Source organism: Chamaea fasciata, unplaced genomic scaffold, assembly GCF_029207755.1.
Source record: "Chamaea fasciata isolate MVZ Bird 193981 ecotype frontalis unplaced genomic scaffold, bChaFas1.0.hap1 SCAF_407, whole genome shotgun sequence".
Classification (NCBI taxonomy): Eukaryota; Metazoa; Chordata; class Aves; order Passeriformes; family Sylviidae; genus Chamaea; species Chamaea fasciata.
Window position 1 is genome coordinate 21,460 of NW_027094492.1, and position 23,107 is coordinate 44,566.

Sequence of the window (23,107 nt, forward strand, 5' to 3'; positions counted from 1 at the left end):
CGGTGTCCCCCCCATGTCCCCGGTGTCCCCCCCGGTGTCCCCCCCGGTGTCCCCCCCATGTCCCCCCGGTGTCCCCCCCATGTCCCCGCCCCTCCCGTTCCCCCCTCTCCGGTGTCCCCCTCCGGTGACGTCACGCGGCGGCGGCGGCGGGTGGGCGTGTCCCCGGTGCGCCGTGACGTCAGGCGCAGCGCGGTGAGGTCAGTGCGGCGCCGCTGCCGGAGCCGCTGCCCCTCGGTGCCCGCGGCCCCCCCGCCCCCTCCCCTCCCTCCTGCTCCTCCTCCTCCTCCCGCTCCGGGCCCGCCGCCGCCCCCGGCCCGCCGGGAGGGAGGGAGGGAGGGCGGCCCAGCCCGGCCCGGCCCGGCCCGGCCCCCCTCAGGTAAGAGCGGGGCGGCGGCGGCGGCGGCGGCGGCGGCGGCGGGAGGGCCGGGCGGTGCCCGGGGGTGGCCGCCGGTGCCGAGGGAGGGGTGGCGGCGATCCCGGAGCGGGCCGGACACCGGTTCGGCCTTGGCGGCGGCGCCGCGATTCACCAAGGCCGCTTACGTCGCCCCGCCGGCGTAACCCGCATTGCGTAACGCGGCCGCCGCGTCGGGGCGGCTACGCCGGCGGCGTAACCCGCGCCGCGGGGACCCCGCCGCCGCGACGAGGCCGGCCGGCCGGGCGGGACGCGCCGCCGCCGCCGCTCCCGCCGTTCCCTCCGCCGCCCGGCGGCCTTCCCGGCCGGCGGGGACCCGCGGCGATCGGCGGAGGCCGCGGCGGCGGCGGCGGAGCGCCCTCCGCCCCGCGCCGGCGGGGTTACGCCGCCGGCGTAGGGCGCGGGGCGGGCCGGGCGGGGCCGCCTTACGCCGTCGGCGCAAACCCCGCCGGGCGCCGCCCGCCGCCGTTTGCGCAGCGCCCGGGGCCCGGCGCCGCCCGCCGCCGTTGACGTCAGCCCCGCCGGGCGCCGCCTTACGCCGTTTGCGCAGCGCCGGGGCGGGGCCGGCGCGCGGGGGGCACTTCCTGCCGCCGCCATTTTGTCGCGGAGCGGGAGGAAGCGGCGGCGGTTCCTGCGCGGCGGCGGCGCCGGCCCGGCCCGGTCAGGCCCGCGGTGAGTGAGGCCCGGGGGCGGCGCCGGGAGCGCCGCGGGGACCGGGCCGGGCGGGACGGCGCCGGCGCGGCGGAGGGGAAGCCGCTGCCCTGCCCTCCCCTCGCCGTTAGGCCCGGGCCGCCGCCGCCCCCGCCCGCGCTCCGCGAGGGGAGGACGCGCTGAGGGCGGCCCGGCCCGGCCCGGCCCGGCCCGGCTCGGCCTCCCCGCGGCCCCCGCGCCGCTCGCCGCGCCTCTGCCCGCCTCGGCCCGCTCGGTTGTTGGCCGTGCCCGCGCTCGGCGCCGTTCCGCGCGGCCTTCACCGCGCCGGGGCTCGGCTCGGGCCGCGGCCGCGCTCCGGGGCCGCTCCCGGCGCTTCGGGGACGGCGAGCGGGCAGCCCGAGGGACGCGGGGCTGCGGGCGGGCCGGGCCGGAGCGGATCCCGGGATTGGGGTGAAGAGTGAACGGGGAGGGAATTCCCGGGTTTGGGATAAAGAGTGAACGGGGAGGGAATTCCTGGATTTTGGGATGGGAATGGAACACTGAGGGAATTCCCGGGTTTGGGATGGGAATGGAACACTGAGGGAATTCCGGGATGTTTTGGGGATAAAGAGTGAACGGGGAGGGAATTCCCGGGTTTGGGGGTAAAGAGTGAACGGGGAGAGAATTCCTGGATTTTGGGATGGGAATGGAACACTGAGGGAATTCCCGGATTTTTGGGATAAAGAGTGAACGGGGAGGGAATTCCCGGGGTTTGGGATGGGAATGGAACACTGAGGGAATTCCCGGGTTTGGGATGGGAATGGAACACTGAGGGAATTCCGGGATGTTTTGGGGATAAAGAGTGAACGGGGAGGGAATTCCCGGGTTTGGGGGTAAAGAGTGAACGGGGAGAGAATTCCTGGATTTTGGGATGGGAATGGAACACTGAGGGAATTCCCGGGATTTTTGGGATAAAGAGTGAACGGGGAGGGAATTCCCGGGGTTTGGGATGGGAATGGAACACTGAGGGAATTCCTGGATTTTGGGATAAAGAGTGAACGGGGAGGGAATTCCCGGGTTTGGGATGGGAATGGAACACTGAGGGAATTCCCGGGTTTGGGGATAAATAGTGTACGGGGAGAGAATTCCGGGATGTTTTGGGATAACAGGCAGTCCCTGAAAGTATTCCCAGGGTTTTTGGGCTAAAGAGAGAACACTGAGAGTATTCCCGGGTTTTTTGGGATGGGAAGGGAACACTGAGAGAATTCCTGGGTTTTTGGGATGGGAAGGGAACGCTGAGAGAATTCCCGGTTTTTTGGGATGGGAAGGGAACGCTGAGAGAATTCCCGGTTTTTTGGGATGGGAAGGGAACGCTGAGAGAATTCCCGGTTTTTTGGGATGGGAAGGGAACACTGAGAGAATTCCTGGATATTTTGGGGTTACGAGGAATTCTTGAAATTATTCCCGAGTGTTTTGGGATGGGAATTGAGAGCATGAGAGAATTCCCGTTTTTGGGGGCGGATAAAGAGTGAACACTGAGGCAATTCCCAGGTTTTTTTGGGATGGGAATTGGGAGCACTGAGGGAATTCCCGGTTTTTGGGGTTCTTTTGGGATGGGAGTTTAGGACCTGAGGGAATTCCCGAGGTTTTGGGCTGAGAATTTGAAGCTTGAGGGAATTCCCGAAGTTTTGGGATGAGAGTTGGGAACCTGAGGGAATTCCCGAGGTTTTTGGGGCTGGGAATTCAGATCCTGAGGGAATTCCTGAGGATTTGGGGTTGGAATTTGGAACCTGAGGGAATTCCCGGCTATTTTGGGATGGGGATTTGGAAGTTCCCAAAGTTTTGAGATGGGAATCGGGAGCCTGAGGGAATTCCCGAGGTTTTGGGATGGGAATCTCCACCCCGAGGGAATTCCCGAGGTTTTGGGATGGGAATCTCCACCCCGAGGGAATTCCCGAGGTTTTGGGATGGGAATCTCCACCCCGAGGGAATTCCCGAGGTTTTGGGATGGGAATCTCCACCCCGAGGGAATTCCCGAGGTTTTGGGATGGGAATCTCCTCCCTGAGGGAATTCCCAAGATTTTGGGATGGAAGTTTAGGACCTGAGGGAATTCCCAGGTTATTTGGGATGGGAATTCCGATCCCGAGGGAATTCCCGAGGATTTGGGGCGTCAGTCCCTCCCCCTCCCGTGACCTTCCCTGGGATTTCTCTCCCCAAACGCCCCCCGGGGCCGGGATTTCCCGGCATTTCCCGGCATTTCCCCGTTATCCCGGGAATCCCAGCTCCAACCCCTTCCCTGGGGCTGGGCCGGGTCAAACCCGGCCTAATTAACGGCTCATTAAGGCCTTAATGAGCTCGGGGTGTTGGCTGGGGCTGCACCAGCTGGGGGAGCTTTGGGCGCCGCGGGCTGGGGAGCAGCAGTTCCCAAAGTTTGGGGGGATTTGGGATCATTTCCCGGAGTTTGGGGGGATTTGGGGATCGGTTCCCAAAGTTTGGGGGGATTTGGGGATCGGTTCCCAAAGTTTGGGGGGATTTGGGAATCGTTTCCCAAAGTCTCGGGGGATTTGGGATCATTTTCCGGAGTTTAGAGGTTATCTGAGGCTATTTTCCCAAAATTTTGGGGGGATTTGGGATCATTTCCCAAGGTCTGGGGGATTTGGGGATCGTTTCCCAAAACTTGAGGATCGTTTCCCAAAATCTGGGGGGGATTTGGGATCATTTCCCAAAGTTTTGGGGGCATTTGGGGATCGTTTCCCAAAGTTTGGGGGGATTTGGGATCATTTCCCGGAGTTTGGGGGTTGAGGATATTTTCCCAAAGTTTTGGGGGGATTTGGGGATCGTTTCCTGAAATTCAGGGGGAATTTTGAGATCGTTTCCCAAAGTTTGGGGGGATTTGGGGATCCTTTCCCAAAGTTTGGGGGGATTGGGGATCATTTCCCAGAGTTTGGGGGATTTGGGGATCGTTTCCTGAAGTTCGGGGGGAATTTTGGGATCGTTTCCCAAAACTTGAGGATTGTTTCCCAATATTTGGGGGGATTTGGGATCGTTTCCCACAGTCTGGGGGATTTGGGGATCATTTCCCCGAGTTTGGGGCTTGTTTCTCCAAGCCTGGGGGGAATTTTGGGATCATTTCCCAAAACTTGAGGATCGTTTAGCAAAATTTGGAGGGATTTTGGATCATTTCCCAAAGTTTTGGGGGGATTTGGGGGTTGTTTCCCAAAGTTTTGGGGGGATTTGGGATCATTTCCCGGAGTTTGGGGGTTATCTGAGGCTATTTTCCCAAAATTTGGGGGAATTTTGGGATCGTTTCTCAAAACTTGAGGATTGTTTCCCAAAATTTGGGGGGATTTGGGATCGTTTCCTGAAGTCCGGGGTTAATTTTGGGATCATTTCCCACAGTCTGGGGGATTTGGGGCTCGTTTCTCCGAGCCTGGGGGGAGCTTTGGGGTCGTTTCCCGCACTCGGAGCTTGTTTCCCGCATTTTTTCCGGGAATTGAGGTTTATTTCCCGAAGTTTCCAGGGGCTTGGGCATTTCTCGTCAAAGTTTTGGGGAGTTTGGTGTTAATTTCCCAGAGTTTCGGAAGGTTTGAGCGTCTCTTGGCAACATTTGGGGGTTTTTGAGGCTCATTTCCCAAAGTTTTGGGAATTTGAAGCCCATTTCCCAAAGTTTTGGGAATTTTGAAGCTCATTTCCCAAAGTTTTGGGATTTTTGAAGCTCATTTCCCAAAGTTTTGGGAATTTTGAGGCTCATTTCCCAAAGTTTGGGAATTTGAAGCTCATTTCCCAAAGTTTGGGATTTTTGAAGCTCATTTCCCAAAGTTTGGGATTTTTGAAGCTCCTTTCCCAAAGTTTGGGGTTTTTGAGGCTCATTTCCCAAAGTTTGGGAATTTGAAGCTCATTTCCCAAAGTTTGGGAATTTGAAGCTCATTTCCCAAAGTTTGGGATTTTTGAAGCTCCTTTCCCAAAGTTTTGCGGTTTTTGAGGCTCATTTCCCAAAGTTTTGGGAATTTGAAGCCCATTTCCCAAAGTTTGGGAATTTGAAGCCCATTTCCCAAAGTTTGGGATTTTTGAAGCTCCTTTCCCAAAGTTTTGGGGTTTTTGAGGCTCATTTCCCAAAGTTTGGGAATTTGAAGCTCATTTCCCGGAGTTTGGGGTTTTTGAGGCTCGTTTGGGGTGATTTGAGGCTCGTTTCCCAAAGTTTTGGGGTTATTTCAGGATCATTCCCAAAGTTTGAGGGTCATTCCCAAAGTTCCGGGGTCATTTAAGGATCGATCCCAAACTTTTGGGGTCATTTAAGGATCAATTCCCAAACTTTTGGGGTCATTTAAGGATCAATTCCCAAAATTTGGGATTGTTTACGGCTCAATTCCCGGAATTTCGGGCTCATTTTGGGTGAATTTTCCCCAAAATTCGGGGAAATTTGGGATTCCTCTGGCCTGGCAATGTTAATTAAGGCGGGCTTTAATTAATTAAGAGCGACCGAGCTCTAAACGAGGACTGGGTAAGGCCCTGGACTAATTAAACCCGGCGCTAAACCCCAATTAACGCCGGGTTTAATTACTCAGGAGCGACAAAACCCGGAGTAAGGCCCTGGACTAATTAAACCCGGCGCTAAACCCCAATTAATCCCGAGTTTAATTACAAAGCTCTGAGCGAAGAGCGACTTCAGGGCCCCGAGGCACTTCAGCCCAGCCCGGAACGTTAATTAAGCCCGGTTTTAATTACCGGGGAGCTCCACCCCCGGTAACGGCTCCAACGGCTGAGCTGCTTCGGCCCGGCCTTAGGTGTTCGTTAGGCTCGGGTTTAATTACTGGGGGGGCGGGGGCGGCAGTGAGGCCCCGGACTGGTTAAAACCGGCCCTAATGGTTAATTAAGCCTGGGGTTAATTGCTCGGGGGTGGAGCTGGGGGGGTTAAGTCCCAATTTCGGGGCAGATCTGGGGGTTTTGGGTCAATTTTGGGGCCGGAATTGGGAATTTTGGGGACGGAATTGGGAATTTTGGGGCCAAAATTGGGAATTTTGGGGCCAAAATTGGGAATTTTGGGTTCGGATTGGGAATTTTGGGGCCGGAATTGGGAATTTTGGGGTTGGAATTGGGAAATTTGGGTCTGAAATTTGGAATTTTGGGGGTTGGATTGGGAATTTTGGGGCAGGAATTGGGAATTTTGGGGTTTTTAGGTCAATTTTGGGGCTGGAATTGGGAATTTTGAGGCTGGAATTGGAATTTTTGGGGGCGGAATTGGGAATTTTGGGGTTCGGATTGGGAATTGTGGGGCCAGAATTTGGAATTTTGGGTTTGAAATTTGGAATTTTGGGTTTGAAATTTGGAATTTTGGGGTTTGAAATTCGGAATTTTGGGTTTGAATTTTGGAATTTTGGGGTTTGAAATTTGGAATTTTGGGTTTGAATTTTGGAATTTTGGGGTTTGAAATTTGGAATTTTGGGTTTGAAATTTGGAATTTTGGGTTTGAATTTTGGAATTTTGGGGCTGAAATTTGGAATTTTGAGGCCGGAATTGGGAATTTTGGGGCTGGAATTGGGAATTTTGGGGTTTGGATTGGGAATTTTGGGGGTTGGATTGGGAATTTTGGGGCCGGAATTGGGAATTTTGGGGCCAAATTTGGGAATTTTGGGTTCAGATTGGGAATTTTGGGGACGGAATTGGGAATTTTGAGGCCAGAATTGGGAATTTTGGGGTTGGAATTGGGAAATTTGGGTCTGAAATTTGGAATTTTGGGGGTTGGATTGGGAATTTTGGGGCAGGAATTGGGAATTTTGGGGTTTTTAGGTCAATTTTGGGGCTGGAATTGGGAATTTTGAGGCTGGAATTGGAATTTTTGGGGGCGGAATTGGGAATTTTGGGGTTCGGATTGGGAATTGTGGGGCCAGAATTTGGAATTTTGGGTTTGAAATTTGGAATTTTGGGTTTGAAATTTGGAATTTTGGGGTTTGAAATTCGGAATTTTGGGTTTGAATTTTGGAATTTTGGGGTTTGAAATTTGGAATTTTGGGTTTGAATTTTGGAATTTTGGGGTTTGAAATTTGGAATTTTGGGTTTGAAATTTGGAATTTTGGGTTTGAATTTTGGAATTTTGGGGCTGAAATTTGGAATTTTGAGGCCGGAATTGGGAATTTTGGGGCTGGAATTGGGAATTTTGGGGTTTGGATTGGGAATTTTGGGGGTTGGATTGGGAATTTTGGGGCCGGAATTGGGAATTTTGGGGCCAAATTTGGGAATTTTGAGGTTTGGATTGGGAATTTTGGGTCTGCAATTTGGAATTTTGAGGCCGGAATTGGGAATTTTGGGGTTTGGAATTGGGAATTTTGGGGTTGAAATTTGGAATTTTGAGGCCAGAATTGGGAATTTTGGGGCCGGAATTGGGAATTTTGGGGCTGGAATTGGGAAATTTGGGTTGAAATTTGGAATTTTGGGGCCGGAATTGGGAAATTTGGGTCTGAAATTTGGAATTTTGGGGTTTGGATTGGGAATTGTGGGGCCAGAATTTGGAATTTTGGGGTTTGAAATTTGGAATTTTGGGGTTTGAAATTTGGAATTTTGGGGTTTGAAATTTGGAATTTTGGGTTTGAAATTTGGAATTTTGGGTTTGAATTTTGGAATTTTGGGGTTTGAATTTTGGAATTTCGGGGCTGCAATCAGGAATTTATGGAAATTCCCCTTTTTTTCCCCCCCCCAGAGCTTTTTCCAACGGGAGCTTGGAAAATGAAGGTCCGGGGCTGAGGGAGCCACACCTGGGACGGGGCACCTGGAATTCAGGTAAATCCCGACTTCTCCTTCCGCCCTGGGGCAAAAATTCCAGGAGTTTTTCCCTTAAAACGAGGCTGGAGCTGCAGCAGACGGAAATTCCTCCTTGGAAAGTGGATTTGGGGCTGGAAAAATGGGGAAACGTTGGGAAAAAATGGGAAAAAAGGGGGAAAAAAAAGGGGGAAAACCCCAAATTTCTTTCCTGAAACCTCCTTTTTTTCCTTAGGAACCTCTGGATTTTTGGGGATCGGGATAAACCCAGGGCGTTGTTCTGGGAAAATCCCCAAAATTCCCGACGTTTTTGTTCCCCTCAGCGTTGGGATCCGGAGCGGACGGAAATCCCTCCTCGGGATGTGGATTTGGGGCTGGAAAAACGGGAGAAAAATCCAGGAAAGATCCAGATTTCAGTGCCAAAATCTCGTTTTTCCGTAGGAATCTCCCGATTTTTGGGGATGTGGACAAACCCAGGGCGTTTCTCCGGGATTTCCGGGTGAATTCCCGATATTCCCACCGGGTTTTTGTTTTTCCCCTCAGAGCGAGGGTGTGGAGGCGCCGTGCCCGGAGCCGGGGGAGCATCGATGGACAAGCCAAGTGACTTCTGACTCCGCCGCGTTTTCTGGGATCAAATTCCATGGCAATGTATCCTACCAGGTACCTGCGGCCAGGAAAGGAATCCCTTTCCCCAAATTCCCGCCGTCTTTCCCCAAATTCCTGCCCCTTTCCCCAAATTCCTGCCCCTTTTCCCAAATTCCTGCCCCTTTCCCCAAATTCCTGCCCCTTTTCTGGGATCCATCCCAACCCTTCCCAAGCTCTGGGATCCATCCCAAACTCCGGGATCCATCCCAAACTCTGGGATCCATCCCAGCCCTTCCCAGACTTCGGGATCCATCCCAGACTCCGGGATCCATCCCAACCCTTCCCAGACTCCGGGATCCATCCCAGACTCCGGGATCCATCCCCACCCTTCCCAAACTCCGGGATCCATCCCAAACTCTGGGATCCATCCCAGCCCTTCCCAGACTTCGGGATCCATCCCAGACTCCGGGATCCATCCCAACCCTTCCCAAACTCCGGGATCCATCCCAAACTCCGGGATCCATCCCAGCCCTTCCCAGACTCCGGGATCCATCCCAACCCTTCCCAAGCTCCGGGATCCATCCCAAACTCTTGGATCCATCCCCGCCCTTCCCAAACTCTGGGATCCATCCCAAACTCTTGGATCCATCCCAAACTCCGGGATCCATCCCAGCCCTTCCCAAACTCCGGGATCCATCCAAACTCCAGGATCCATCCCAAACTCTGGGATCCATCCCAAACTCCGGGATCCATCCCAAACTCCGGGATCCATCCCAAATTCCGGGATCCATCCCAAACTCCGGGATCCATCCCCAACTCCGGGATCCATCCCAAACTCCGGGATCCATCCCAGCCTCCGGGATCCATCCTGGCCCTTCCCAGACTCCGGCGTCCGGCCGTGACTCGTGTCTCCCCCCGTCCCCGCAGGGTCTCGGGCGAGGAATGCAACGGCATCAACGCCATGGCGGCCGAGAGCGGCCCCGGCACGCGCCTGCGGAACCTGCCCGTGCTGCCCGACGCCCTGGACTCCACCCAGCCCTCGGCGGCGCCGGCGCCGGGCCAGGCGCAGCCCGGCGTCGGCGTTGGGGTCAACCCTCCGCCGCCCGAGACGTCCAACCCCAACAAGCCCAAGCGCCAAACCAACCAGCTGCAGTACCTGCTCAAGGTGGTCCTCAAGACCCTGTGGAAGCACCAGTTCGCCTGGCCCTTCCAGCAGCCCGTGGACGCCGTCAAGCTCAACCTCCCGGTGAGCGCCGCCGGGGGCGCCGCGGAGCTCGCCGGGGACTGGGGAGGGGGGCGCCTCTCTGGGAGTTGGGAACGGTGGGAATTGGGGGGTTGGATGATGCGTTGGTGGATTGGACGAGCCAGTGGATGAGTTGATGATGCGGTGGATGGATTTGATCCGATGGTTGGATTTGATGATCGGTGGATGGATGTGATGATCCCGTGGTTGGATTTGATGATCCAATGGATGGGTTTGATGATCAATGGATGGGTTTGATGATCCAATGGATGGGTTTGATGATCCCGTGGATGGATGTGATGATCCAATGGATGGGTTTGATGATCCAATGGATGGGTTTGATGATCCCGTGGATGGATGTGATGATCCAATGGATGGATGTGATGATCCAATGGATGGGTTTGATGATCCAATGGATGGGTTTGATGATCCCGTGGATGGATGTGATGATCCAATGGATGGATGTGATGATCCAATGGATGGGTTTGATGATCCAATGGATGGGTTTGATGATCCAATGGATGGATTTGATGATCCAATGGATGGGTTTGATGATCCAGTGGATGGATTTGATGATCAGTGGTTGGATTTGATGATCCAATGGATGGATTTAGTGATCCAGTGGATGGATTTAATGATCCAATGGATGGATTTGATGATCCAGTGGATGGATTTGATGATCAATGGATGGATTTGATGATCAGTGGATGGATTTGATGATCCCGTGGATGGATGTGATGATCCAATGGATGGATTTGATGATCAGTGGATGGATTGGATCCCATGGTTGGATTTGATGATCCAATGGATGGATTTGATGATCCCATGGTTGGATTTGATGATCCCGTGGATGGATGTGGTGATCAGGGGATGGATTTGATGATCAATGGTTGGATTTGATGATCCCATGGTTGGATTTGATGATCAGTGGTTGGGTTTAATGATCCAATGGATGGATTTGATGATCAGTGGATGGATTGGATCCCACGGTTGGATGTGATGATCCCATGGTTGGATTTGATGATCAGTGGTTGGGTTTAATGATCCAATGGATGGATTTGATGATCAATGGATGGATTTGATGGTCCAGTGGATGGATGTGATGATCAGTGGATGAGCTGATGATCCAGTGGTTGGGTTTGATGATCCAATGTATGGATTTGATCCCGTGGTTGGATTTGATGATCCAATGGTTGGATTTGATGATCAGTGGTTGGATTTGATGATCCAATGGATGGATTTGATGATCCAATGGTTGGATTGGATCCCACGGTTGGATCTGACGATCCAATGGTTGGATTGGATCCCACGGTTGGATCTGACGATCCAATGGTTGGATTGGATCCCACGGTTGGATCTGACGATCCAATGGTTGGATTGGATCCCACGGTTGGATCTGACGATCCGAAGCTGGACTCGGTCCGGTGATGGAACGTGAGGATCCTGCCGTTGGGCTGGAATTTTTTGGGAATTACTCACCCAAAACCGGGAGGTCTTGGGGCCTTTGGGATTCAATTATCCCCAAAAACCCCAAATCAGGAAATTTTGGTGTCTTTGGGGCGGATAAATTCCTCCTTTCCCAAAAACCTGGCGTCAGGACATTTTGGTGCCTCCGGAATTTAATTTTTCCTTTCCCAAAAACCCAGAACTGGGGAATTTTGGTGCCTTCGGGATGAAATGTCCCCAAACTTCCTCCTTTTTCCATTAAAAATCCCCAACTTGGGAAGAAATCCAGGAACAAACCAGAAAATCCCCCAATTGTTTGGTTTTTTTTCTCCTCCTTTCAGGATTATTATAAAATAATTAAAACTCCGATGGATATGGGAACAATAAAGAAACGCTTGGAAAACAATTATTACTGGAACGCTCAAGAATGTATCCAGGATTTCAACACCATGTTTACAAACTGCTACATCTACAACAAGGTACGGGAAAAATTCCAGGGATTTTGGGGAAGGGGGGAAAAACCGTGAGTTTAGTCGATGGGAGCAGCCTCGGTTCCCTTTGGGATTGCTGCAGTTGACACTTGGATTTTTCCCGGTTTTTTTTTTTTGGTTTTAAGGAATTTTTTTTGTTTTAACAGATTTTTTTTTTTTTTAAAGGGATTTTTTTGTTTGTTTTAACAGATTTTTTTTTGGTTTGGTTTTCAGGGATTTTGTTTTGGTTTTCAGGGATTTTGTTTTGGTTTTAAGGGATTTTTTTGGGGATTTGGGAGCTGGCTTTCCTCTTTTCCCGGAACGGTGAAAGCTGGGAGTCTGCACGTGGATTTCTCCTTTTTGTTTTTTTTTTTTTTTCTCTTTGGTTTTTCAAGGAATGTTTGAAGGGATTTTTCCTGGATTTTTTTTCCCCCCTTCCCCCTCCCCCCAAAAATTTTTTTTCCCTATTTCCCCGACTTTTTTTCCTCCTTTTTCCCTGTTTTTTCCCTATTTTCCCTCTCTTTTTCCTCTTCCCCCATTTTCCATTATTTTTCCTTTATTTTCCCCTTTTTCCTTGTTTTTTCCTTGTTCTTTCCTTCCCTTTTTTCACCTCTTTTTCCCTGTTTTTTCCCTTTTCCCCTCCCCTTTCCCCTCCCTTTTTCCACCTCTTTTTCCCCCTTTTTCTTCCTTTTTCCCTCTACTTTCAATATTCTTTCTACTTCCCTACTTTTCCCCATCCTCCATTTCCCCCCCCCTTTAAAAACCCCCCCAATCCCCCCCAAAAAACCTTTCCCTCCCGAATCTCTTCGGAAAATCCCAAATTCCTGGTTTTTTCCCCCCGTTTTTGCAGCCAGGGGATGACATCGTGCTGATGGCGGAGGCTCTGGAGAAGCTTTTCCTGCAGAAGATCTCGGAGATGACGCAGGAGGAGACGGAAATCGTCATCGCCCAGACCAAGGGACGGGGCCGCGCCCGCAAGGAAGCAGGTGGGGAGCCCCAGTCCCCAAAGAAAAAAATTCCCAACTTTCCCCCCCCCAGAGTCATCGGAAATCCGTGGAATTCTCCTGAAAGAATCCGGGAAAAAAAAAATCCCGAAAAAAGTTCCTGAAAAAATGCTGAAAATTCTTGAAATTCCTAAAAAAAAAAGCCACCAAAAAAAAAATTCCCACCGAAAAAATCCCCCCATAATTCCGGAAAAAATCCCCGAAAATATTCTCCCCCCAAAAAAATTCCTGAAAAATCCCACCCACCCCTCCCCCCGAAATTCCTGAAAAAGTTCAAAAATATTCTCCAAAAAAAAAAATCCTGAAAAGAAAAAATGCCCAAAATTCTCCAAAAAAATTCCTGAAATTCTTAAAAATTCCTCCCCCTCAAAAAGAATCCCCAAGAAAACAAACAAACAAACAAACCTCAACGGGGGGGAAAAAAAATTCCAAAATTCCCGAAAAAAGTATTGGGGAAAAAAAAAATCCTGAAGAAAAAAAAATCCAAAAACTATTTTACGGGATTTTCCTTGTTTTTTCTCTAATTTCCGCCCTATTTCCCTTTTTCCCTTTTTTTTTCCCCGACTTCCCTCCCCCGTTTTTTCCCTGCTTTTCCCCCAGTTTCCCCTCCCCATTTCTCCGCCTTTTCCGCCCTTTTTTCCCTCCTTCCCCCCTATTTTCCCCTCTTCTTTCCCATATTTCCTCCCTTTTTATCCCCATTTTCCCCCCATTTCTCCCCAATTTTCCCCAATTTCCCCCCATTTCTCCCCTGTGTGTTCCCCCTTTTTTCCCTTTTTCCCCATTTCCCCCCATTTTTCCCCTGATTTTCCCCCTCATTTCCCCATTTGTTCCCCCGTTTTTTCCTGTATTTTTCTCCTTTTTTTTCCCATTTGTTCCCCTGTTTTTCCCCCTACTTTCCCCATTTTTGACCTTTTTTTTTCCCCATTTTCCCCCTATTTCCCCCCTCATTTCCCCATTTATTCCCCCATTTGTTCCCCCATTTTCCCCCATTTTTCCCCCCATTTCCCCCCTCATTTCCCTGTGTTTCCCCCATTATTTCCCCTCTCATTTCCCCCCTATTTCCCCCCTCATTTCCCCGTTTGTTCCCCCGTATTTTCCCCCATTTTCCCCATTTTTCCCTTTATTTCCCCCCTCATTTCCCCATTTATTCCCCCATTTCCCCCCCCATTTTCCCCCTCATTCCCCCCATTTTTCCCTTTATTTCCCCCCTATTTCCCCCTCATTTCCCCATTTGTTCCCCCGTATTTTCCCCCATTCCCCCCCCATTTTCCTCCCTACTTCCCCCCTTATTTCCCCCCTCATTTCCCCGTATTTTCCCCCCTATTTTCCCCCTCATTTCCCCATTTCCCCCCCCATTTTTCCCTTTATTTCCCCCCTATTTCCCCCCTCATTTCCCCGTATTTCCCCCCATTTTTCCCTTTTTTTCCCCCTATTTCCCCCCTCATTTCCCTGTATTTTCCCCCATTTTCCCTTTTTTTCCCCCCTATTTCCCCCCTCATTTCCCCATTTCCCCCCCATTTTTCCCTTTATTTCCCCCCTATTTCCCCCCTCATTTCCCCGTATTTCCCCCCATTTTCCCCTTTATTTCCCCCCTATTTCCCCCCTCACTTCCCCGTATTTTCCCCCATTTCCCCCCCATTTTTCCCCCCTATTTCCCCCCTCATTTCCCCGTATTTCCCCCCATTTTTCCCTTTATTTCCCCCCTATTTCCCCCCTCTTTTCCCCGTATTTTCCCCCATTTCCCCCCCCCCCCTTTCCCGCCGTTCTCCCCCATTTCTCCCGGATTTTTGCCCCCGTCCCGTCTCTAACCGCCCGTTCTCCGCGCAGTTCCCTCCAAGCCCGGCTCCTCGGCGCTGCCCGGCACGCCCCAAGGCTCGTCCCCGGCCCCCGCGGTGCCGCCGCCGCCGCCGCCGCCGGGCCTGGCCCCTCCTCACGCCTTCCCCGGCGCCGCCGGCCCCGGCCCCGAGCTGCTGGTGCCGCCCGCCATGACCGTGGTGCCCCCCGTGCCCCCCGCGCCGCCCGCCCCGGCCCCGCCGCCGGCCCCGGCCCCGCCCGCCGCCGTCCCGCCGCACCCGCCCGTCATCCCCACGCCCGCCCAGCCCGTCAAGGTGCGTTAATTAGCTTAATTGATGCTTATTATTAGTGCTTATTAGTGTTATTATTAGCGTTATTATTGTTATTATTATTGGTATCATCGTTGTTATCGTGGGGGGCGATCCCGCCGCACCCGCCCGTCATCCCCACGCCCGCCCAGCCCATCAGGGTGGGTTAATTAGCTTAATTAATGGCTATTAGTAGCGTTTATTATTGTTATTATTAGTGTTATTACCGGTATTATTATTGGTGTTATCGTGGGGGGCGATCCCGCCGCACCCGCCCGTCAAGGTGAGAGCCACAGTCGTTAGCCAGGGCTAATTAGGTTAATTACTAGTATTTATTACAAGTAGTGCCATTATTATGATTTCATTAGCGTCAATTAGTTTTGTTTGGTATTAAGACTCGTTGTGATTATTGCTCCGTTAGTTTTAATTAATTTAACTTTGCATTAACATCGTTACGTTGAGCGTTTATTCTTACCGTCGTCGTTATCGCCGTTGCTTTCTTAGTCTTAATTAGCGCGATTGGATCTCGGGGTCTGTAATTCATTAGGCTGTTTGTTCGTCTCGTTATTGTTGTTGCTTTGTTTGATTTTATTATTGTGGTTATCGTTACGGCTTTGAGCGCCGTTAATTGCACTGATTAATTGATTAGTCTGATTCCGCGTTGGGATTCGTTAGCGCGTTTAGCGTCGTTCGTGGAGCGATCCCAAAGCAGAAATTCCCGAACACAAAATTCCCGAGTTAAGACCGAACTCCCAAAACCCCCGAACTGCCAAGGCGCCCCTGGAATTCTGGGTGATGCGGAAACCCCAACGAGCGACCCCGAGGCAGAACCTCCGGAAGTAGAAATTCCAGCGACCGATCCCAAACCGGAACCTCCGGAACCCCAACATTCCCCGGGAAACTTTGGGATTTTGGATAAAGTAGAACCTCCAAAACCCGAAATTCCTGAGGTGACCTCAGATCTCTGAGTGGTGCAGAAACCCCGATGGGCGACCCCGGAGTAGAAACCCCAAAATTCCTCTGCTCGCCTCGGAATCCGGGGCGATGTAAAACCTCCGATGACCGACCCCAAAACACCCAAAATTCCCGCGTTAAGCCCAGAATTCCATCCCATCCCCAACGTACAAACCCCAAAATTCCTCTGCTCGCCTCGGAATCCGGGGCGATGTAAAACCTCCGATGACCGACCCCAAAACACCCAAAATTCCCGCGTTAAGCCCAGAATTCCATCCCATCCCCAACGTACAAACCCCAAATTTCCTCTGCTCGCCTCAGAATCCGGGGCGACGTAAAAACTCCGATGACTGAAACGCCCAAAATCCCCGCGTTGACCTCAGAATCCCATCCCATCCCCAACGTAGAAATCCCAAAATTCCTCTGCTCGCCTCGGAATCCGGGGCGACGTAAAAACTCCGATGACCGACCCCAAAATTCCCGTGTTGACCTCAGAATCCCGTCCCATCCCCAACGTAGGAATCCCAAAATTCCTCTGCTCGCCTCGGAATCTGGGGTGACGTAAAAATTCCAATGACTGACCCCAAAACGCCCAAAATTCCCGCGTTAAGCCCAGAATTCCATCCCATCCCCAACGCAGAGAACTCCAAGTTTCCTCTGCTCATCTCGGAATCTCGCGTGACGTAAAAACTTCCATGACCGACCCCAAAATTCCCGCGTTGACCTCAGAATCCCGTCCCATCCCCAACGTAGGAATCCCAAAATTCCTCTGCTCGCCTCGGAATCTGGGGTGACGTAAAAATTCCAATGACCGACCCCAAAACGCCCAAAATTCCCGCGTTAAGCCCAGAATTCCATCCCATCCCCAACGCAGAGAACTCCAAGTTTCCTCTGCTCATCTCGGAATCTCGCGTGACGTAAAAACTTCCATGACCGACCCCAAAATTCCCGCGTTGACCTCAGAATCCCGTCCCATCCCCAACGTAGAAACTCCAAATTTCCTCTGCTCGCCTCGGAATCTGGGTTGACGTAAAAACTCCGATGACCGACCCCAAAATTCCCAAAATCCCCGCGTTGACCTCAAAATCCCGTCCCATCCCCAACGTAGAAACCCCAAACTTCCTCTGCTCACCTCGGAATCTGGGGTGACGTAAAAATTCCAATGACCGACCCCAAAATTCCCGCGTTAAGCCCAGAATTCCATCCCATCCCCAACGCAGACTCCAAGTTTCCTCTGCTCATCTCGGAATCTCGCATGACGTAAAAACTTCCATGACCGACCCCAAAATTCCCGCGTTGACCTCAGAATCCCGTCCCATCCCCAACGTAGAAATCCCAAATTTCCTCTGCTCGCCTCGGAATCCGGGGCGACGTAAAAACTCCGATGACCGACCCCAAAATTCCCAAAATTCCCGCGTTAACCTCAGAATCCCGTCCCATCCCCAACGTACAAACCCCAAACTTCCTCTGCTCGCCTCTTAATCCGGGGTGCCGTAAACCCTCCGATGGCCGAAACGCCCAAAATCGCCGCGTTAACGCCGCGATTTCCCCCCCCGTTCCCCAGACGAAGAAAGGCGTGAAGAGGAAAGCGGACACCACCACGCCCACCGCCATGGACCCCATCCACGACTCCTCCTCCTCCTCCTCGTCCCTCCCGGCCGAGCCCAAGGCGCCCAAGCTGGGCCCGCGGCGCGAGAGCGGCCGGCCCGTCAAGGCGCCCAAGAAGGAGATCCCGGACTCGCAGCAGCACCCCGGCGACGGCCGCGCCTCCAAGGCCTCGGAGCAGCTCAAGTACTGCGGGGGCATCATCAAGGAGATGTTCGCCAAGAAACACGCCGCCTACGCCTGGCCCTTCTACAAACCCGTGGACGTCGAGGCGCTGGGGCTGCACGACTACTGCGACATCATCAAACACCCCATGGACCTCAGCACCATCAAGGTGAGGCCTGCGGGGGGGGCTGGGGGGAGGAATGGGGTTTGTGGGGGGGAAAAACGGGGTTTGGGGGGAAATAAATGGGATTGGGGGGGAAAAAATGGGATTTGGGGGGAAATAAATGGGAGTTTGGGGGGGAAAAAATGGGAGTTTGGGGGGAAATAAATGGGAGTTTGGGGGGAAAAATGAGAGTTTGGGGGGAAAAAATGGGGGTTTGGGGGGAAAAAATGGGAGTTTGGGGGGAAAAAATGGGAGTTTGGGGGCATGAAATGGGATTTTTGGGGAAGAAATGGGGGTTTGGGGGGAGAAATGGGGTTTTTGGGGGAAAAATGGGATTTTTGGGGGGAAAAAATGGGAGGTTGGGGGGAAAAATGGGGTTTGGGGGCATGAAATGGGATTTTTGGGGAAGAAATGGGGGTTTGGGGGGAAAAAATGGGAGTTTGGGGAGAAAAAAAAGGTTTGGGGAGAAAAAAATGGGGGTTTGGGGGAAATAAACGGGGGTTTGGGGGCATGAAATGGGGTTTTTGGGGGGAAAAATGGGGGTTTGGGGGGAAAAAATGGGGTTTGGGGGAAATAAATGGGAATTTGGGGGAAAAAATGGGGTTTGGGGAGAAAAAAATGGGGTTTGGGAGGAAAAAAATGGGAGTTTGGGGAGAAAAATGGGGGTTTGGGGGCGTGAAATGGGGTTTTTTGGGGAAAAAATGGGGGTTTTGGGAGAAGAAATGGGGTTTTGGGGGAAAATGGGATTTTTGGGGATTTGGGAGAAGAAATGGGGTTTTGGGCGGAGTTTGAGGGGAAATGGGCTTTGGGAGGAAAACTTGCGGGGCCGAACCTGCAGTGACCAAACCCACGTTTTCTTTCCGACCCAAACGAGCCAATTTTTTTTTTCCCCCGAACCCCGACCGTTTCCCATGGAATTCCCGCGGAATTCCCGATTTTTGGGTTGTTTTTTTTTTTTTGTTTTGTTTTGTTTTGTTTTTTTTTTTATCTCCCCTGGTTTCAGTCCAAGCTGGAGGGTCGGGAATACCGCGACGCTCAGGAATTCGCCGCCGACGTTCGGTTGATGTTCTCCAACTGCTACAAGTACAACCCCGCCGACCACGAGGTGGTGGCCATGGCCAGGAAACTGCAGGTGAGAATTCCCAACTTTCCAGGAAAATTGCCTTCTTTTCTTTTTTTCCCCAAGCAAGATTTCCTTCCTCCATTGAAAAAAAAAAAAATTTAAAATTTGGGAATAACGGCCCCCAAAAAATGCTGATTCGGCGGAAAAAGTGGGAAAAATCGGGGTTTTTTTGGCGGGGAAGTGAAGGAAATCGGCTCAGTCTCCTCTTGAACATTCTCCTCTTCTTTTTCCAGCAGGATTTTTCCCCCCCAAAAAAAAAACAAAAAAAAAACCTCTTGGAATAACCCCCAAAAAATGCTGATTTGGCAAAAAAAAAAGCGGGGGAAAAAATTCCGGGTTTCCGTTGTGGACGGGAAGGAAACCAGCTCCGGTTCCCCTTTGAGGTCCGGTTGTGTTTCCTGTTTTCTTTTCGGGTTCTCCCTCAGTTTTTTCTTGGTTTCCCCTCAATTCTCTCTCCGTTTCTTCTGAGTTTCCTCCTGTAGCCTTGATGTTATTTCACGTTTCTCTTCTTCTTGCAGCTCGCTTTCCTCTCTGGTTTTCCCTCCGTTTTCCCTCCGTTTTCCCTCCGTTTTCCCTCCGTTTTCCCTCCGTTTTCCCTCCGCTTTCCCTCCGTTTTCTCTCCGTTTTCCCTCCGTTTTCCCTCCGTTTTCTCTCCGTTTCCTCCTTTCGGTTCAGTTTTATTTCATTTTTCATTCTTCTCCTGTCCCAGCTCAATTTTCCCTCGGTTTCTCCGGATTTTCTCCCGATTTTCCTCAATTACTTCTCCATTTTTCCCTCAATTTCCCCTTTCATTCCAGGTTTCATTTAATATTTCTCTTCGCCCCGTCTCTCCCAGTTTTTGAGGCAGGAGTAGGAAGGACGAGCCTGGCTCCAAAATTCCCCTTCTTGTCCCCAAAATTCCCTTTTTTGTCCCCAAAAAAGCCTCGAGGGGATCCCTGGGAGGCCCCGCTGAGCTTCCGCTCCTTCCTCTGCTGCTTCTCCCGGGAATTTTTTCCAGCGAATTTTTCCCCGGGAGTTTTTCCAGCTTTTCCAAGGAAGCTTTCCAGTTTTTTTCAGGGAGTTTTTTCCGGCTTTTCCTCATTCCCGAGACTTTGGAATTCCTTCACCAGCTCCGACGTCACCAGTGAAGATTTTAGCTCCAAAATTCCGTAAAAAAACCTGGATTTTGCCTTTTTTTGGTTGTTTTTTTTTGGAATTCGCCTCTTTGAAGCAAGGAAAACCCCAAAGATTTGGGGACACCTGAGTTCCCTCCGCTCCCAGAGCTCCAAATCCTCCAATATTCCGATTTTTAACCCCAGGAAATCCTTCGGAGTGAGTGAGCGTTCCTAGAATGATGAAGAGGAGGGTGGGCTGTGAATCCACGGTGGAATTAAGGCTGGGAAAGACCTCGAAAATCACGGAGTCAACCGAGGGTGATCCAAGAACATCTCAAGAGCTTGGAGAACTCGGGCTTTCGATGAGAAATTGATGAAATCCTTCAATTCTTTCCCCAAAAAAGCGCCTTGGAGATGGTTGAGTTCTCCGGGGGGAATCCACGGTGGAATTAAGGCCGGAGAAGGTCTCGGAAATCACGGAGTCGACCAAGGGTGGTCCAAGAACATCTCAAGAACTTGGATATTTCAGGTTTTAAATGATGGAATTGAGGAAAGTTCATAAATCTTCCCTCAAAGCCACCTTGGAGAGGGTTGAGTTCTCCAGCGGGAATCCACGGTGGAACCTCGAAGATCATCACAGCAACTGAAGGTGATCCAAGAAGATCCAGAAGATCTCCAGAACCTCAAAGCTGCAGCTTTTCCACGACAAATTGAGGAAATCCCGTGAATTTTCCCCCCAAACCCACCTTGGAGAGAGTCAGAATTCCAGGAAACTCCCAGAATTCCATGATCCCCCCCCGATCCATGCGTGTGTCCACGTGTTGACCCCAGAGCTCCGCGGGGTTTTGGAGACGCCCCCGAGGCCGCGGCGCCGACGCCGGCGTCACTCCCCGCCCGTGCCGTTGTCGTTCCAGGACGTGTTCGAGATGCGCTTCGCCAAGATGCCGGACGAGCCCGAGGAGCCGGTGATTCCCGCCTCGTCCCCCGTGGTGGTCCCGCCTCCCACCAAGGTGGCCCCGCCCTCGTCCAGCGACAGCAGCAGCGACAGCTCCTCCGACAGCGACAGCTCCTCCGACGACTCCGAGGAGGAGCGGGCGCAGCGCTTGGCCGAGCTCCAGGAGCAGGTGCGGGGTGGCCCAAGGGTCCTTTCAACCCGGTCACGGCCGGAAGTCGTGGTTGTCTCACGAGGCGATGAAATCGTTGGGTTTGTCCACCCGAAATCGTTGGGTTTGTCAACCCGAAATCGTTGGGTTTGTCATCCCAAAATCGTTGGGTTTGTCAGTCCAAAATCATTGGGTTTGTCGACCCAAAATCGTTGGGTTTGTCCACCCGAAATCGTTGGGTTTGTCCACCCGAAATCGTTGGGTTTGTCAACCCGAAATCGTTGGGTTTGTCATCCCGAAATCGTTGGGTTTGTCATCCCAAAATCGTTGGGGTTGTTGATGTACAGTTGTTGAATTTGTTGACTGAAATCGTTGGGTTTGTCATCCCAAAATCGTTGGGTTTGTCAGTCCAAAATCATTGGGTTTGTCGACCCAAAATCGTTGGGTTTGTCATCTCGAAATCATTGGGTTTGTCCACCCGAAATCGTTGGGTTTGTCCACCCGAAATCGTTGGGGTTATTGACTTAGAGTTGTTGGGTTTGTTGACTGAAATCGTTGGGTTTGTCATCCCAAAATCGTTGGGTTTGTCAACCCGAAATCGTTGGGTTTGTCGGCCCGAAGTTGTTGGGTTGACCTGAAGTTGTTGGGATTGTTGACCGAGGCTCGTTGGGTTTGTTGCTGTGCAACTGTTGGGTTTCTTGACCTAAAATCTTTGGTTTGACCCAAAGTCCTTGGGTTCGTTGACCTAAGATCAGGGAGTTTGTTGACCTGGAAGTGTTGGGTTGACCCAAAACTCGGTGACCAGGTGGAATCAGCCATGGGTTGGGTTTGATGACCTTGGAGGTGTCCATGGAGAGGTGACATTGACCAGGTGGGGTCAGTGAGAGGTCAGGTGTGATGACCTTGGAGGTGACCATGGAGCCATTGGTGGTGACAGTGGCCAGGTGGGGTCAATCATGGGTTGGGTTTGATGACCTTGGAGGTGTCCATGGAACCATTGGTGGTGACAGTGACCAGGTGGGGTCAGTGAGAGGTCAGGTGTGATGACCTTGGAGGTGTCCATGGAACCATTGGTGGTGACAGTGACCAGGTGGGGTCAGTGAGAGGTCAGGTGTGATGACCTTGGAGGTGACCATGGAGCCATTGGAGGTGACAGGGACCAGGTGGGGTCAGTGAGAGGTCAGGTGTGATGACCTTGGAGGTGACCATGGAGCCATTGGTGGTGACAGTGACCAGGTGGGGTCAGTGTGAGGTCAGGTGTGATGACCTTGGAGGTGTCCATGGAACCGTTGGAGGTGACAGTGACCAGGTGGGGTCAGTGAGAGGTCAGGTGTGATGACCTTGGAGGTGTCCATGGAACCATTGGTGGTGACAGTGACCAGGTGGGGTCAGTGAGAGGTCAGGTGTGATGACCTTGGAGGTGTCCATGGAACCATTGGTGGTGACAGTGACCAGGTGGGGTCAGTGAGAGGTCAGGTGTGATGACCTTGGAGGTGACCACGCCCACCCTGGAGACCACCTCCAGTCCCCAGCCCCACCCTTCCGTTGCCCGCAGCTCAAGGCCGTGCACGAGCAGCTGGCGGCGCTGTCCCAGCCCCAGCAGAACAAACCAAAGAAGAAGGAGAAGGACAAGAAGGAGAAGAAGAAGGAGAAGCACAAAAAGAAGGAGGAGCTGGAGGACGCCAAGAAGAGCAAAGCCAAGGAGCCGCCGCCCAAGAAGGCCAAGAAGAGCAACAGCAACAGCAGCGCCTCCAGGTGGGCCCTTCCCACAATGCCCTGCGGGCGTCGGGGCGTTTCCCCTTCGCTAATCACCGTAATTACCGCGGGGTCGTTAACGAGGGACCTCCCGGTGAGGTCAGCTCAGCGTTTGGGGCTGGTGGGAACACCTGGCTGGGCAGGTGGAGCTCGGCTGTGGGTGGCCAGGAGCAAATTCAGCTCAGATTTGGGTGGCAGAGGATAAATTAAACTCAGTTTTGGGATTCTGAATGATTTGAGCTCAGTTTTGGGTGACAAAGAGCAAATTAAACTCAGTTTTGGGTTTCTGAGTAACTTGAGCTCAGTTTTGGGTGGCAAAGAGTAAATTAAACTCAGTTTTGGGTTTCTGGATAACGTGAGCTCGGTTTTGGGTGACAAAGAGTAAATTAAACTCAGTTTTGGGGGTCCAGGAGTAAATTAAACTCAGTTTTGGGTTTCTGGATACCTTGAGCTCGGTTTTGGGTGACGAAGAGTAAATTAAACTCAGTTCTGGGGGTCC

The 23,107-nt window shown here is 52.1% G+C and overlaps 1 protein-coding gene across 2 annotated transcripts in view; it reads left to right on the forward strand.

Annotated features, from left to right (window-relative positions):
- The first annotated feature begins 297 nt into the window (after positions 1 to 297).
- LOC136305436 (bromodomain-containing protein 4-like) overlaps positions 298 to 23,107 on the forward strand; it is a 38,598-nt gene continuing 15,788 nt past the window's right edge. Inside the window, exons 1-11 of one of the 2 annotated variants that reach the window (XM_066208693.1) lie at positions 298 to 376; positions 7,738 to 7,817; positions 8,340 to 8,456; positions 9,309 to 9,627; positions 11,412 to 11,549; positions 12,391 to 12,526; positions 14,372 to 14,652; positions 17,165 to 17,539; positions 18,537 to 18,665; positions 20,665 to 20,874; positions 22,409 to 22,608. In XM_066208693.1, coding sequence (XP_066064790.1) covers positions 8,437 to 8,456; positions 9,309 to 9,627; positions 11,412 to 11,549; positions 12,391 to 12,526; positions 14,372 to 14,652; positions 17,165 to 17,539; positions 18,537 to 18,665; positions 20,665 to 20,874; positions 22,409 to 22,608 — 1,808 coding nt within the window. In that variant the 5' untranslated portion in view covers positions 298 to 376; positions 7,738 to 7,817; positions 8,340 to 8,436. Of the gene's footprint in view, positions 377 to 994; positions 1,085 to 7,737; positions 7,818 to 8,339; positions 8,457 to 9,308; positions 9,628 to 11,411; positions 11,550 to 12,390; positions 12,527 to 14,371; positions 14,653 to 17,164; positions 17,540 to 18,536; positions 18,666 to 20,664; positions 20,875 to 22,408; positions 22,609 to 23,107 lie in introns of those variants that run through there. The other variant, XM_066208694.1, reaches the window with a different exon arrangement.